Here is a 15,666-nt window from a genome sequence, read left to right as displayed (position 1 = left end):
AAATAAAAATTGCTTCTAAAAGTGTTAGATTATTTAGTGTAAGAGAAAATTGAGCGTTGTACGAACTTGTGATGGCAAAAAATAAATGCGATAGACAGCATAATAAAGGTTGCTATCGTAAGTGCGAAAATACGATGGAGAACCCGCTTACGCCCCACCCCCTCTTATCCCACCATCGGCTAAGCATCAGCTACTGTCCAATACTTGTACCCCCCTACGTAGTACAGGCGTATACAAAAATTTTGTTTTATGTATTTAGCACCCACACCGCCTCGTATAATACATGCACCCGCGTCATTCATCGCCAGTCAATGTTATCTTCCACCTACCCACTTCCTCTCGCCTTTACTCCTGCACTCGTTCCCCCATTTTCCTCCTCCACCTCCACCACTACCGCCGCATCTACTCCACTATAGCCAATCATTTTCCCTTTCTCTTGTTGTTCTTCTGGATCTCCACTGCTTCGAGCTATCTCTCCCTTCCAGATACGTCTATGGTGTCTTCGTCTTCCTTCGTTCCTGCTGCGTTGCCAGCCGCAGCCGAAGACATCGCTCCTCTCCCACTCATCCGGTGCCCTAGATGCAACCTCGGTGTGATCCAGTGGTTCATCTCTGAGACCCCCATGAATCCCGGTCGTCATTTCTACAAGTGCCAGTTCCGTGATGTAAGAATCTGTCCAAGAATCTGTATTTTTTCTTCACCTTTTTTGGCTGATAGTTAATTTGTTTTTTTTTAGATCGGGCGTTGCAACTTTTGGAAATGGGAGAACAAGTACATCGACTACCTGCGCGCTCGTTGGTCGCATGTGTTTCTTCCTGCACCTCCTCCTGCCGTTCAAGCCCCCACCATGATCCTCCGTGAGATTTAGTCGGACATGAAGATTGCACTTGCCGTCTCCCTTGGTACTCTTGCTGCTGTGATGATGATCCTTGTCTCCAAAATGTAGTTCCAATGATGTAATAGGTTTAGATCTAATATCTAATTACCGTTTTTAGAATGCCAGGAAGTTTGCTTACTCAGTCTCCCTTGGTACTCTTCATGTAATTTTTACTTATGAACTCATTCCCCACTAAGCTAACTCCGAAGTTCCCTGTGTAAATTTTCAATCAAGGCATACAGAGGCTCAGATGTAAATTTTGGTGCTATAATTAGTATTATTCTAAATTTGGAGATGTTGTTCGATCTTAATTTTTCTGTCAAATCTAAATTGATTCATCATTGCTCAGTGACTTTCATTGCCCCCCAAGGCATACACTTTAATATGATTTTGTTTGTAGCCATTATATATCTGGACACATTTAAAATTTTCACATTTTATTTTTGTATGATCCTGCACATAGTACGAATATGCATTTTTTTGGGACCATCTTATTTGAGAATAATAATTCATTGCTTCTGATCATGCTGCCAGGCATTAAAGTTGATGTCATAACTTTTTGGCAATAAGTTCCCTGCATACGTATTTTTGGCCTTATAGCGCCCGGTGTACAATGCTGGCACCTCTCTCTTCCATTGTCATCTTCCTCTGCCCTCCTCCCCTGCTCCAGATCCCATCTCCTCTTCTCTACAAACCAGTTTCCCTTGCAGATTCGTCCAACCCAGGTACATTTTCTAATTTTTGCTTCACTTCATGCACCACATCCACGGCAACAGTCATCTTACACCATGTATGGTTTATCATTTTCAGATTCATCAACATGTCTGCACCACAGCCATGCCCAAACGAAGACCCAGACCCTCTTGAAGACCCCAAATTCTGGCTTATCCATCCAACTGCACCAACTTCAACATCCCGAACGTCTTTGCAGAAGGTATATTCAGTCACCTCAAAGTTTGACGAATACAAAGATTTCCTTGTTCAAGATATGGGCTGGGGAGGTGTCCTGAAGCTCAGACCACTTCCCAGGATTAACCTTAAATTTAGCAAATGGGTCATGAATAGAGTGGACACCATTGCCAGATCTATAATTCTTGATAATCTCAGGAGCCTGAGGTTTTCTGATGCTGATGTTCATAAGGTTTTTGGTATACCATGTGGGAAACTTGACATTTCACTACAGGAGCAACCTAAAGAAACAATCGTAAACATCATACGTGCCGCTCTCAGAATGCCTGAAAAGGGAAATCAGATTCTGAAATCAGCATAGAAAGTTTTAAGCCGTCCACTCTCTGAAAAGTTCTCATCAACTATCGAGAAAGAGAGTTTTAAAATGGCACTTGTTATTTTTTTATGGGACACTTGCTTGCACCAACTTCCAAGCATGATGCTGCTCCGATTGATTACTGGGCTGCAATAGTTAACCCAGAGAGAATTTCTGATTACAATTGGTGCGAGTATGTTTTAAAAGATTTGTTGAAAGTTGTATCCAAGTTAAAAATTGACATTCTGAACAACCGAACCATTAAACACTTAGAAGGTTGCCATCTTTTCCTTCAGGTCAGCTTCCTAAATTTCAATCACCATCACCCATCAATAATTGTGTACATATATATAACATTTAGCAATTTTTGCCAGGTTTTCTACCTTGATAACGTTGACTTAGGAATTTACAATATGTCACACAATACTCTCCCAATGATATCTGAATTTAAACTATCAACTTTCAGCGGGATGATCCTCCAGTGCAGCAACCCCTCGAAATATATTGAAGATTATTCTAATGTCCGAGTAAGTTATCTATCACTCATTTTCCCAATACCATGTCTGAGATGTTTATCTTATGCACAACTTAACCATTGGGACAGATCCGCCCAGCTGCTGAAATTTGCTACAAACGAGTTGTTTGGGATTCTACACCTGACATCCAAACTCCTGGATTACGCAATAAACCTTCTAACAGCAACAATCCAAGCCCGCAGCCTCACACACAGTGTCACCGACAATCCAGTCCTTCCATAGGCACTGGTTCATCTTGGCATACCACACCGCAAACCAATGTTTCTTCGCAACACTATCGCACTCCTCGATTATCCACTGCCAATGACTTTTCGATTCACATGAAGGACAAATACCCTAATCTGGTGAGATACACTATTCTGTAGATTTTTTAGTGAATTTATTTCCATCCTGCCGCAGTAATCTCACATATCATGTATTCAGGTATACACTGAGGTTGGTATAATGCTAAAAGAGCACAACGCCATACCATTCAAGATGATTGCCGATGTGAAAGACTCCATATTGAAAGAGAATACCCGATTCCTAGACAAAATAGCTCCAAAGTTGGAGAATAGATGCACAGGCTGTTTAAAAAGATCAATCCCCTGCCTGCTTCAACCCGACAATCAGGCACCCCCACCCAATGATAGCACATTTACCACACCGGATAACAATTCTGGATTGAAATATCGATGTCTCTACACACATGATTCTGAAGGTAAAAAATGCTTTGTTTTGTACGTACTAAATTTTGATTTGCCTGCTTTTTATCTACCCACTGCTAATAATTTGGATATCCATGAATGTATCAGCTTTTAGTCCAACATCATCTTCAACCAACAAAAGGAAAGGATTACATACCTCACACCACAGGCAAACAGGTACACCTATATTCATAATAAATTCATCATATATCTTTAATGTCTTACACATTCAAAATTGACCTCAGGCTCTTTGTCATTGCACAAACCTGAATCTTCCACCGCTGTTCATGGCAAATCGAAGCATGATACAATCAAATCATGGGCAAAAACTATTGTTGGCGGAATTATCATGTACAATGACGACATAGCTGTCCCTGATGGATCGGTCATTCTTGGTCAAGAATCCGCACGCCCTCAAGAAAAAGTTGTTGTCAACCATTCTCATTACGCCATTAGTCATTGGTCATCCGGTAGTACCATCGACTTCCCCTCAATAGCCCTCCAGGACCGTTTGGCCACTATCATTTATCGCCTACCAATTGCTGACAAAGAACGGTGCGTTGCTTAGTAAAGTCTAAACATTTTTATGCTTTTCCAATTAATAGTTATTAATTAAGTCATTTATCGTTTTCTTCACAGATTCAGTATCACACACACCTGCCCTAGGTTCATCACTTTGTCATCCGAGGCGATTGCAGACCAACTCGTTGGTTCTGATATAATAGACCATGAATTATTCTCCTTGCTAATTCGTCGTATTAGGCAAATTGATCAAGAAATACTTTACCCACACGATTCTTCACCATGCCGCCACTACCTCGAACCAGATTTTGCCGTAAGCAAGACACCACTTCCCCAATTAATTGTTTTACTTTCTTTTTATCTCATTTGTACTAATGTTTTTTTATCCACATGCAGAGTAGTGTTTTATCCAGTGATAAAGGTCCGGTTGATGAAATCTGTACATGATCAATTCTTTGGGAAACTTGTTCCTTACAACATATCCCAATGCAGACTAGTAATGAAATTCATACAACCTCACTATGTTAGGCACCCATTACCCAAATTTGATTTCATATTACTTTATTGTTTCAGTGGCACGTGCCTGCTATACTCGAATCAGGTTGGGTGATTTTCACATGGGACATGCTATCAAAAACAATTTACATCCTTGATGCTACCTCAGGGTTGTCCAGCCAACTTAAGAAAAGGCATGAAATGGTTGCTGACAAATTACATGTTGCACTTTTTGCTTGCATCTTAAATTTCTTTCAAAAATGGCATGTTGATTGTTCCAACTGGAGAAAGAAATTCCCTTTCTTGATGACATCTATTTTTCCAAAGTAAGTTTTTCTCTGTTTTTCAGGTTTTCCCACTTATCTGCACATAAGTTTGTCATATAAAATTATTCTGATGAAATTATGTCATTCAGGAATCAATCTGGCGTCTGCGCTCTTCACGTTGCAAGACATTTTAATGGGACATCTCTGGAAGAAATTTTGACACATGTATGTATCATGTTTTGTTTACCTTGCTACAGATAATCATTATCCACACAACAACTCCTCATATGATTAAAATTAATTATCCAGGATGGAATAACTAGAGAGAGAGGATTCCTTCTTCACCAAATCCTAGTCATCAAGGGCAACATTTCAAACCTGCCACAAACTCAGCAGGATGCACTAGGCAGCAACTGAAGCACTTCAAATGCATATCACCTGATTTCGCTTGTTTCTTTTATGTTTAAGGACATCACGTACTGTGAATTTTAATAAAGATTGTAACGCACATTTGTCATACTACAATTTCATTTTCACAATCCCTCATTGCATACCTCTGTCCATTTTGAATTAATCGATTATGAACACAACGCAACCTGGAATAATGTTTGCGTTAACAAGTTCATTGCACTATTACACAATCAAATTCTGCAACATGAACCCACACTTTTCTTTCGTTGCAAACTTGTTTATGATGCCATGATTGTTTAAATTGTATCATCACAATTAAACCTAGTTATGTTTTATAATTCTTTAAAGCGTGAACTAGTCACATCAAATACATAAAAGCATATTTCCAGCAGTTGGTAATTGAGAAATGTATCTTTTTTAACCGCCTTGTTTTTTAAATTAAGCATTTTTCATATGTTGATGCTGAATTCAATTGCATGACATGACCGAATTTCTTCTAACACAACCAAATTAGTAGAATTATAAATAGGAATATACTACATAAACTCCTGATTAGTGGTCATGTTCTTCATAAGTTCTGCTAGATAGTAATCATTCTAGATATGTTACAGACCAGAGTTTGGCATTACATGGCTATATATAAGCCTTAATTTCCTCAACACTTGTTGCCTGGCATTCCCCCTGCATGCAGGAACACTACCCACCAAGATTGCAGTGCTTGTTTGTCTTCATCATTCGTCGTCGCTTACAGGATCGTCATAACCCAAATTGCTTTCCATCTGAAGCACAAGGTACATCAGTTTTTTTCTCAGATGATCCACGCTATCCTGTAAGTCAATATCACAAGAAGTAGACATTCTCAGAAATATGCAAATCTGCAGTTCTAGCATATAATAATTTTCTTTTTTTACATACCTTGTCAATGTTGCCGTGGACATGCATGCCATCAAAAGACAAGATGTAGTGAAATCCATAGACTTGTGTGTCCTCTCTGCATTGTCAACAATATAACTGAATTAGCTTAACTTATCTTTTTTCTATAGTCTAGAATGCTGCTTTTGTGACTGATTTCTTACGTGCGGCAAGGAGTATTAACATAATCATGGTATTTGAACTTCCATCTTGATCTGTCATGTTCCCATCCTTCAAAGTAAGCATCGACACACCGTAGAAGTCCATCCAGTAGTATCTCACAAGTATCATGATGAAGCCTCTCCAGAATCCTTATTCCAGCACATGTGCGCTTCGGGTCAAAGACATGTAGAATTTCAAGGTCCATATCAAAGGCATACATGATGCAGTATCCTTCTGTTGTTTCATGAATGGCCCAAATCTGCAAGTATATTAATACTAATTAGCATCTCAACAACTATCAATGGAATTTTTGAATAAAAAGTAATTCTGTTTCCATACCAGCTGACATGTATCCAAGGCATAATCACACTGACCACCAGCAAACATTTGTCTCATCTTTTTACTATTGATGTAATCTTCCCCCCCCCCCCCCCCCCCCCCCCCCCCCCTCCAGCACCATTTCCTATATATCAGCTATTAGAAGCAACTCTGTACCAAAAAATTGGTAAATTTGCAAACTCACCACCCATTCCTTTGGTAAGATTTTGCGCCACCTTCTTCTCTCTTGTTCTCCATACCATCCGTGTTCATTTTCATCAAGCATCCTTCTGATACGCTCGTAGGTCTTCCTGGTAAAAATCCCAAATTCTTGGAAGACCTCAATGAGCTCAGATCCACTTATTTTAAGTAGAGTTGGATCCATATGAACATACCATAACCTGGACAATGACAATAGAGATGAAACTTTTCCATAGCAGCAATGCCACTAACAGAATATATTTTCGTGCTTACTTCTTTGTTGTGGCATAGTCAGAGAATAACAGTCTATCATATAAATCTTTAGCTGTATCACGCGTAGGAAACACTATCCTCTTGTTGTAGTGGAAAGGGTTTTCTGCTGGAGGTAGATCTGAGTACACATGTTTCTCCATCATCAAGTAGTTTGGTTCTAATCTAGCCCTTCTACCTGAATTTTTTGTTACTGGATGTAAGAGAGCAATTTGAAATGCATCATAAATTATGGTAAAGAGCAAAAAAGCAACTCACTACGCATTGCTGTGTACTCGATTAGCTCTTTGCCTCCAGATTCATGTGCAATATCGGTTCATTTTTGCGTTGGAGAAGCACTGACGCCAATATGAACACGGGGCTCTTTGCCTCGAGACTCATGTCCTAAATCACCTCGTGCTCGCTTCGGAGAAGCACTCACCCCGCTAACACTGCAACCAGCACTGACATCTGCATATTGAATAACACCAATTAATAAGGGGAGCAAAAGATTAGTATCGAGGACTACCCGATGTTACCATTTAAGTAATGTATGTTCCTTTTTTGGTTTACCTCCATTTTTTCGCACCACAGAGACATTGTTTTGACCATCATCTCCAGTAATGTCTTTCCCATAAACATGTTCCGCAGAATCATCTCGAGGTCTCTTTTCCTGGGCCACAACAGCGCTTAGACTTGCAGTGTCGCCCTCTTAGGATTTTCATGCCCATCTAACAACTAAGACAACCCTTCATTAGTCTATACCATTTGGTTCTAAGTACACTATTAACATATGATCTTACCTCCATAATTTGAGAAAGCACTTCCATTGCTTTGCCGTATAGTTGATCCGCAAACTTGCACTTCTATTGGTTCTACTCGTGCTCCATTCAAGTTAACTGGTGCTGACCGTAAAGGCACTGGATTGAGCACCAGTGTGCTTTAATGGTGTGCTCTAATATTATGCTCGACACCATTCCAGTTAGGGCCACCAAATGATGATTTAGTTCCAAGTAATCCTATTAAAAAAGCAAACCATTTGATTTACAATTGTTCCATGGCTTATTAAACTAAACTAGGTTTGATGCTCGACTTACCATCAAGCACTCTTGGAATCAACGGCGCTGAACTTGAACTAGCCCCTTGCGCTCCACCTACAGTGCCACCTGCATTTCAGAATACATTCTTTTCTTAGTTCAGAATTTTAGTGCATAACTTCTTCTAATATAAAGATGATGATGCAAACCTGAAAGTAGGACATTTATCATGTTGAGGTGTTTTTCTAAGCCTGGCATGTGCTTTCCAACACCATGATCAATGAGGCGGTTGTGTAAGTATTGCAAGGTAAGAAGTTTTGTTGTCTTCTGAATTTCTCTATGGTTTGCAACCATTGTGTTTATTGAACCATCAAACATGGTTGTTCGCCTCTTTACTTCTTCTGAGAACTTGTCATCAGCTAGCTTACAATTTAGCTCCATACTTGCAATTGCGTTTCGGAGCCAAACCTCCGCCTATTAAAAAATATGATCAAATACTTTTCTATAAGTTTATATATAGGGGGCAAGTAGTAAGACCATAATGTGCAAAGATTTACCACTCACTTGATTAACTATATTCTTAATCTCCTCTAGCTTTCCATCCCAGAGAGTCTTGTTTTTGGCATGTCACCAAATCTTGAGCCATGAAATCCACCGCTACATTCCCCAAATTGTTCAGGCATGCACCTCCCCGCATTTTTGGATGCAACATTGTTGTCTGGAAGCGCTAACATTACTTCATCAACATGAGTTAGAATGACAGCCGCCTGCTCATTGAGAACGGTTCTAAGTTGTGACCCGCTTGCCGTTCGCTTCTGCCTCTTCAGATTGGCCACCTGTTCCTTCACATCAGGCTGGACAAATTTAAATGTTAGCACTACCACTGACTTACAACAATAATATTATTAGACCAGGTTTATCTCACTCACTCTCAGCATGCCGTAAACCCTCATTGATATATAATTCATGGTGTCCCTCTCAATAAGAGCAAAAAGTTTTGGAGCATTGTAGACACATATCCTAGGCCAAACAGTAGGATCGACATTCTGATCTCCAGCATCCACAGAATCGAAATACAACACCTATAAAAATCAACACAATGGCTTATGTGAGTAAAATGCAGACCGAAATAGCAACAACAGAACCAAAAAAAGGAAAACTAATACCTGAAGATAGTAGTGGCAACCAAAGATAGTGAGTCCAGGTCCTGGGTTTGCATTGACATACTGCTGAACTCTAGCAGCAGCATCAAGAAGCTCAGCAACTCCGTATTTGGTCCAGTTTAACTTGTCCAAATTTTCAGGAGCATATGCCAGTAGATATGCATCCTTTGGGACATATCCTCTCTTGTCTCTGGGGCTGTAGAAAACTGACAGAACTAACATTGCCAAGGCAAGTTTCAATCTTATCGCCCTTGTTTTGGTGAACTCCTCAGGATGGTCTTCACACAAAACTTTCAAAAGATCCGGTGTTTTCACTTCTTGATGGTTTAGATCAAGGTCTAGCATTTTTCTGACCATAAAAATTTCTTTTGTCGTAGGACCTTCTCTGACTCTCTGAATCTCTACACCACCACCTTCTCTTGTACCTAATATGGCAGACATCGATCTCTCACTGATCTGAGCAAATTTATTTTTCCCTAGAACAAGCCTTTTCCTCCTAGTGTCTATAGACTGCAGACAGAAAAGAGAATGGTTCCTGCTAAAGTGAGTAAAATGATCTACATGTAGCAACCCACCCAGGCCCATCTCTCTGGTCTGTTTTTTTGGACTCTCACCCCACTTTGCTACAGCTATAGCAATATCCTTAGGTGCAAATGAACTTTTTAGAACACTGTGACCTGTTTTAGGGATTCTACCAACACTAGGATGAAGAACAAATTCAGGAATATCAGGTTCAGTAGGACCGTTTGGTGCTAGTGCCAACTCTGCATCACAGTTCATACTCTCAACATCAACAGGCACAAGTGCAGCCATTGGGATAGCAGCGTTGACAGACGCCTTTCCGGTGCTAACATGACCTCTCTTGAAGAGACCTCAACATTAACATTGCAGCTCTGTTCCACAGGATTGATATGAGACGATTTAGAAATTGTTTCTTTAGAAACACTTGGTCGCTTTGTTTTTAGTGTTTTGCAAGAAGCCCTAGAACCAACCGAGTTGGTCATGCTAGATGCCTTAGACCTCTCAGCCACGCTTAGTCCATCTTTTTCCAGGCTCAATGCCATTGCTCTCTGCTTCAAATCACACAGCCCACTCATAACAGACTCGAAAGCCTTTGGATTATTGTCCCCAAGATGAACAATCTCCAATGCAGTTATGTACATCGCAGAATGCCTGAATGTCATTGCATCTGGTGGACCCATGTCTCTCTGGTAATGCTTTATATGATCAGGCAAAACATCACGAGCATCTACTGTCCATCTCTTCATTATGTGTGCTTTCGGGATTTTCTTAACGTCTAGTATGATCATTACCTAGAGACGAAAAGACCATCAGTTAAAATGTATACATAATCATTAGTCTGATTTAAAAAAAGTCAGAAAATACCTTAAGTATATGACAGCAAATCATTCCCATGTGTTCATATCTTCCACACTCACAAGTGTACTTTGTTTGATCTTCAGATATAACAACCTCATACCTAGTCTTGAACCAGGGATCTCTCTGCTCAGGGTTACCGTGTATGGCTGCATATTTCCTTCTTGGTTCTATCTCTTCAACATCATAGTAACTAGCTACATAAAGAACCCTTCCAAACATCTCAAACATTGTTCTGGTATATATCTTGCTTGCGTGACGCTCAATTGGGAGATTAGATTTTATAACAGCCCCCCCTGCAGTTTAAAGTGAAAAGTGTCAGTTCAAGTTACATACTAAATATGTAAGTATAATTCTATCAAACATACCAGCCTTGTCCTTTTGTCTTGAAATCCTTCCTCCTGCTCTCTGTCATATTGTAGCTTGCCATACTGCTTAACGAAAACGTTCATTGGACATGCTGGTGGCACATAATTTTTAAGCATGTGGTTCGCACTCTCACTCCGTTGTGTTCTTGTCATTTTTGCACAGAATTTACCACTGAAATATGGTTTGGCCCATTTCTCCCTAACCTCGTAAACTTGAGCTAGGAATGTGTTACTCGCCAACCCGTACTTCACAGTTAAATTGGACCACCCGTTTTCAAATTCTTCTATAGTCAGCATTTCGTCACAAAGACGGTGAAACTCTGTCCTGAAGTCTGACTTGTTTGTATAATTGCTCCCTAGTGACTCCTTAGCTTTTTTAACACATGCCACTTGCACCATTGGTGAGTCGTCCCAGGGAATACATTCATAATCGCAACCTCCATAGCCCTAGCTTGATCTGTTATATCAATAAGATTCATTTTAGATCATCATTGATTTTTTGTTAGTTAAAAATTTGAAACAGAATCATTAGTGCTGCTGTAGTGTTACCTATTAAAATTGTAACTGGTTTCTTCCCTCCCATCATCTTTACAAATTCGCTAAAAACCCATTCAAAACTCTCTACTTTCTCATCACGCATCAAGACGCCGGCATAAAGCACACTCTGGAAGTGATTGTTTACTCCAACAAACAATCCGAAAGGCATATCGTACAGGTTGGTCTTATATGTTGTATCGAATGTAACCACATCGCCAAAATGATGGTACTGGAGCTTGCTACGTCCATTAGTCCACAAAATTTTTCTTATCCTACTCTCGGTGTCTACTTGAACTGTATACTGGAACTCACTGTCTCTTTCTTTCAAATCTGAAAACAAATCCATAGTTTTCCTAACATCGTCATCCGCCTGTTCCTTGCTTATTTTTCCACATAGCATCCTAAGGCACCTTTTAGTGAAAGGTACATTCTCTATTCTACCAAAAAACGTGCCAATTATACTGTAAACTTTGCTTAGATTTATGTTATTCTCACGAAGCTGAGACACAAGCTCTCTAGTGTATTTTTCAATATGACGATGTGACGGGAAATGCAACTTCGCTGCACAATTTGCTAGCATAGCGTGATTGTGCACATTCCTATACTCACAGATAAACCATCCTTGATCTTCTGTTCTTAGAAGGCGTAACATGGCGGGGCATTCAGAACGGCAGGAAGTGGTATTAGTTTTCTTTGGTTTCCCCTATTTATAAAATTCAAAGTTAGCTGCACTATAACTCTTCGGTAAATGAATATAAATTATTGTCAGAAAAAACTTACAGAACAACCACAGAGAAGTTCTTGCATGCATTTTGTGCCCCTAACGTTGGTTCTGCTTTTGCCGCATCTGATGCCAAATCCTAGCTCCCAAGAATATAGGTTGTAGAAATCATAAGCTTCACCCAAAGAATCGAAAACCAGACCAACCGAAGGTGAAACCACTGCATCTGTTTTCCTGGTAGCAAACCCTCTCAAAGCCTGCTCCAGAGGTGCAACTCTATCTGGTTTAGTCTTCCTTTCATCTGGCATGACCCCATGCCTCGGTCTAAATGAAAAAAATAGTTTAATAAATTAATTGTTTCACTTGGACAATAACAACATGCAGACTTAATGTTAGTATTTACATTTAAACATAATATGCAGTTTGAAAAAACATCAGGAAAATAAACATGGCATTCCGCTTCAAAACTGTATACAACGTTTGAGAGCTGAATAAACGTTGTCTACTTTCAAAATTTTCCGTTTCTTTTGTCATAATTATTACAAATCGAACAGTCCTATGCATTGCTATAGCCAAGATTTTTCAGTATAGTCTGCGGTGTAATTTTTTTGAAATCGATCCTTGTTGTGCTAGAATGACATACCTTCTGATCCACCCTCCTACAGATCTAGTTGAAACAGAGTTGTCTTCTTCGGAAACATCACGCACAAGATCGATCTGGGTCTCTTCGCTTGGAGAGTCATCAAGCTCCTGGCTCTCTACGACTTCGTCAAGTGCTGGCAGCTGAATCGGCCGTTCTGAACTGTTAACCAGTTCGCTACAATACAGAAATTGTACAGTCAGCAAGGTAACCAGAGATCTGACAGCCCCCAGATCCAGATCGATGTATTTTCAGTTGGGATGAACAACATACCTGCTCATTAGAGATGCAATCATTCCGCTCTAAATTCCATTCTGTTGTTGAGCTCGATTCCAGGACGACATCGCGCGGTGGTGGTTGGTGGTGGAAGAACTCCGCCACCGTCTTCTCGCCGGAGAGTAGTGGTTCGTTTGTTTTGGGTAAGAACAGCAGCACCGTCTACTCAAAGGAGTTCGCTATCCTCGTACAAAAACAGGACGCGATGCATTCACCACCCGTATTGATTATCCCTGCCAACACAATTTATTTCGATCGGCCGAAAGTGTTGTTCTTACCTGCACTGAAATGTCATCGTTCCTGCACCCAACATCGTATACAACTTGTATTGGCCAGACTGTAGTTTTCCCCGCTTTTAAAAAAAAATTCACTACACTAGCAACAGATCTTAAAGCTAACAGCCGCCGTCCAGATACAACGGGCGCGCGCCGCCCGGAGCCAAAAGTGCGCTTCCATCATAAGTTGCAATATAATGTGACATTCTTTTGCACCAAAGGGACTGAGCATACAAACAAAAAGCGCATGGTAACCTCTGCTTTCCTGTGCGAAGGGCCTATCTTTTACTTTTCAGCATTTACTTTTACGCAAGAGTCAAAGTTTTTCTCTCTATTCCTTTTTATTTTTCTCTTTTGGCAAGCATCATGTGGTGAGGAAAGATCTAGGCACATATATCCAGTTGGATATGGGTAGCATGAGTTATTATTGTTGTCATGACCCTTGAGGTGAATACGTTGGGAAGCGAAATTATAAGCCCCTATCTTTTTATGTGTTCGGTTGAAACGTTTTGCTCATGTGCATGCAGTGAGTGTTAGCAATCATAGAAGACTATATGATGGTTGAGTATGTGGAGCTCTTACTTAGACTCTCTTGAATAAGTTGAATTGCAACTGCTTGGTGACTGAGAACATAGTTTGTTGAGTTTTAAGAGAATTCATTGTTTGAACCTTAACATGTGAATTGGTTGCTACTTTATTATGAGAAGTTTTATGAGAAAGAATTGCTATTATGATGCTAAGAAAAGTGATTGAAATTATCATTGATCAAACTTGTGCACTTTTCTAGCATTCACACTTCATAAATTATTTCTTTTATTATTTACCTACTTGGGGACGAGTAGGAATTAAACTTGAGGATGCTGATATGTCTTCAACGTATCTATAATTTATGAAGTATTCATGTTGTTATATTATCATTCTTGGATGTTTTACAATCATTTTATAGCAACTTTATATCAGTTTTTGGGACTAACCTATTAACCCAGTGCCAAGTGCCAGTTGCTGTTTTTTGCTTTTTTTTACATCGCAGGAAATCAATATCAAACGGAGTCCAAACACCGTGAAACTCTTTGTGGATTTTTTATGAACCAGAAGACATCTAGTGGGCCAGAGAAGCACCTGGGGGTGCCCCGAGGGGGGCACAACCCACCAGGGCATGCCTGGGGGCCCAGGCACGCCCAGGTGGGTCGTGCCCACCTCGATGGCCTCCGGCACCCCCTCTTTGTCCTATAAATTGTCAAATACTCCAAAAACCCTCGCGGAGACCCTAGATCAAAAGTTCCGCCATCACAAGCCTCTGTAGCCACGTGAAACCAATATAGACCCCATTTCGGCACTCTGCTGGAGGGGGAAATCATCACCGGTGGCCATATTCATCATCCCGGCGGCCATCATGATGAGGAGGGAGTAGTCCACCTTCGGGGCTGAGGGCTTGTACTAGTAGCTATGTGTTTAATGTCTCTCTCGTGTTCTTGAGAGGTCACGATCCTGATGTATCGCGGGCTTTGTTAATATAGTCGGATCATATGGTGTTTCCCCCTCTCTATCTTGTTGTGATGAATTGAGTTTTTCCTTTGAGATTTCGTTTTATCTGATTGAATATTTTTATGGATTTGAGAGCACTTGATATATGTCTTGCATATGAATACTCGTGGTGACAATGGGGTATCATATTGATTCACTTGATATGTGTTTTGGCACTCAACTCGCGGATTCCCGAGGTGACATTGGGGTAATCTATGCATAGGGGTTGATGCACATTCTCGTCTTTGTTTATCCAGTGCAAATCTTGGGGCACTCTTTGAGGTTCTTTGTGTTGGACTGAGTATATTATTTTAGTACGAACTCTAGGATAGATCAAATGGAAAGAATAGCTTTGTGTTATTTTAGTACGAACTCTTGAATAGAACGAACGGAAAGAATAGCTTTGAGGTGGTTTCGTACCTTACAAACAATTTCGTCTTATGTTCTCCGCTAGATAGGAACTTTGGAGTGATTCTTCATCGCACTTTGAGGGATGGTTATGATCCAATTATATTAGCATTGTTGAGAGATTGCACTAGCGAAAGTATGGACCCTAGGCCTCATTTTCAAGCATTGCATTGCCGTTTGTGCTCACTTTTGTTACTTGCTACCTTGCTGGTTTTTATTGTTACGATTACAAAAATCAATATCTACTACCATTACTACACTTGTATCACCATCTCTTCGCCGAACTAGTGCACCTATACAAATTACCATTGTATTTGGTGTGTTGGGACACAGGAGACTTTTTATTATTTGGTTGAGGGTTGTTTGAGAGAGACCATCTTCATCCTAGACCTCCCACGGATTGATAAACCTTAGGTCATCCACTTGAGGGAAAATTTCTAT

General features: G+C 40.3%; 3 protein-coding genes and 1 long non-coding RNA gene across 10 annotated transcripts; 1 reads left to right on the top strand and 3 right to left on the bottom strand.

Moving 5' to 3' along the window:
• The first annotated feature begins 285 nt into the window (after nucleotides 1-285).
• Nucleotides 286-14,979, top strand: LOC109771339 (uncharacterized). Of its 7 annotated transcripts, none has more exons than XM_073508241.1 (15): nucleotides 286-664; nucleotides 737-1,602; nucleotides 1,688-1,811; nucleotides 2,608-2,668; nucleotides 2,746-3,021; nucleotides 3,101-3,377; nucleotides 3,472-3,540; nucleotides 3,609-3,918; nucleotides 4,003-4,198; nucleotides 4,287-4,381; nucleotides 4,459-4,706; nucleotides 4,796-4,871; nucleotides 4,956-5,848; nucleotides 12,768-12,949; nucleotides 13,079-14,979. In XM_073508241.1, exons 2-10 carry the CDS (start codon nucleotides 1,491-1,493, stop codon nucleotides 4,299-4,301), a joined length of 1,440 nt encoding a protein of 479 aa, XP_073364342.1. In that variant the 5' UTR covers nucleotides 286-664; nucleotides 737-1,490; the 3' UTR covers nucleotides 4,302-4,381; nucleotides 4,459-4,706; nucleotides 4,796-4,871; nucleotides 4,956-5,848; nucleotides 12,768-12,949; nucleotides 13,079-14,979. The 7 variants fall into 7 exon arrangements, with proteins under 7 accessions (XP_073364342.1, XP_073364340.1, XP_073364341.1 ...); XM_073508239.1 differs by having other exon boundaries at nucleotides 4,282-4,306; XM_073508240.1 differs by having other exon boundaries at nucleotides 4,282-4,381.
• Nucleotides 5,621-7,630, bottom strand: LOC109771342 (uncharacterized). Its single transcript, XM_040398516.3, has 7 exons — nucleotides 7,473-7,630; nucleotides 7,179-7,370; nucleotides 6,924-7,098; nucleotides 6,655-6,850; nucleotides 6,134-6,390; nucleotides 5,973-6,048; nucleotides 5,621-5,884 (listed from the first exon to the last, which is right to left on the bottom strand). The coding sequence occupies exons 2-7, from the start codon at nucleotides 7,183-7,185 to the stop codon at nucleotides 5,789-5,791; spliced, it is 807 nt and encodes a 268-aa protein (XP_040254450.1). The 5' UTR covers nucleotides 7,186-7,370; nucleotides 7,473-7,630; the 3' UTR covers nucleotides 5,621-5,788.
• LOC141041582 (uncharacterized) lies at nucleotides 7,703-8,410 on the bottom strand. The gene is made up of 3 exons (XR_012202126.1): nucleotides 8,146-8,410; nucleotides 7,997-8,065; nucleotides 7,703-7,918 (listed from the first exon to the last, which is right to left on the bottom strand). It is a non-coding gene; the product is annotated as an uncharacterized lncRNA (long non-coding RNA).
• On the bottom strand, nucleotides 9,605-11,243 carry LOC141040829 (protein FAR1-RELATED SEQUENCE 3-like). Its single transcript, XM_073506947.1, has 4 exons — nucleotides 11,049-11,243; nucleotides 10,845-10,907; nucleotides 10,486-10,779; nucleotides 9,605-10,412 (listed from the first exon to the last, which is right to left on the bottom strand). The coding sequence occupies exons 1-4, from the start codon at nucleotides 11,241-11,243 to the stop codon at nucleotides 9,876-9,878; spliced, it is 1,089 nt and encodes a 362-aa protein (XP_073363048.1). The 3' UTR covers nucleotides 9,605-9,875.
• Nucleotides 14,980-15,666: the final 687 nt, after the last annotated feature.

This window comes from Aegilops tauschii, chromosome 2 (assembly GCF_002575655.3).
Source record: "Aegilops tauschii subsp. strangulata cultivar AL8/78 chromosome 2, Aet v6.0, whole genome shotgun sequence".
NCBI classification, from domain to species: Eukaryota; Viridiplantae; Streptophyta; class Magnoliopsida; order Poales; family Poaceae; genus Aegilops; species Aegilops tauschii.
The sequence above is the reverse complement of the archived record's forward strand: the minus strand, read 5'-3'. Positions and strand labels throughout refer to the sequence as shown.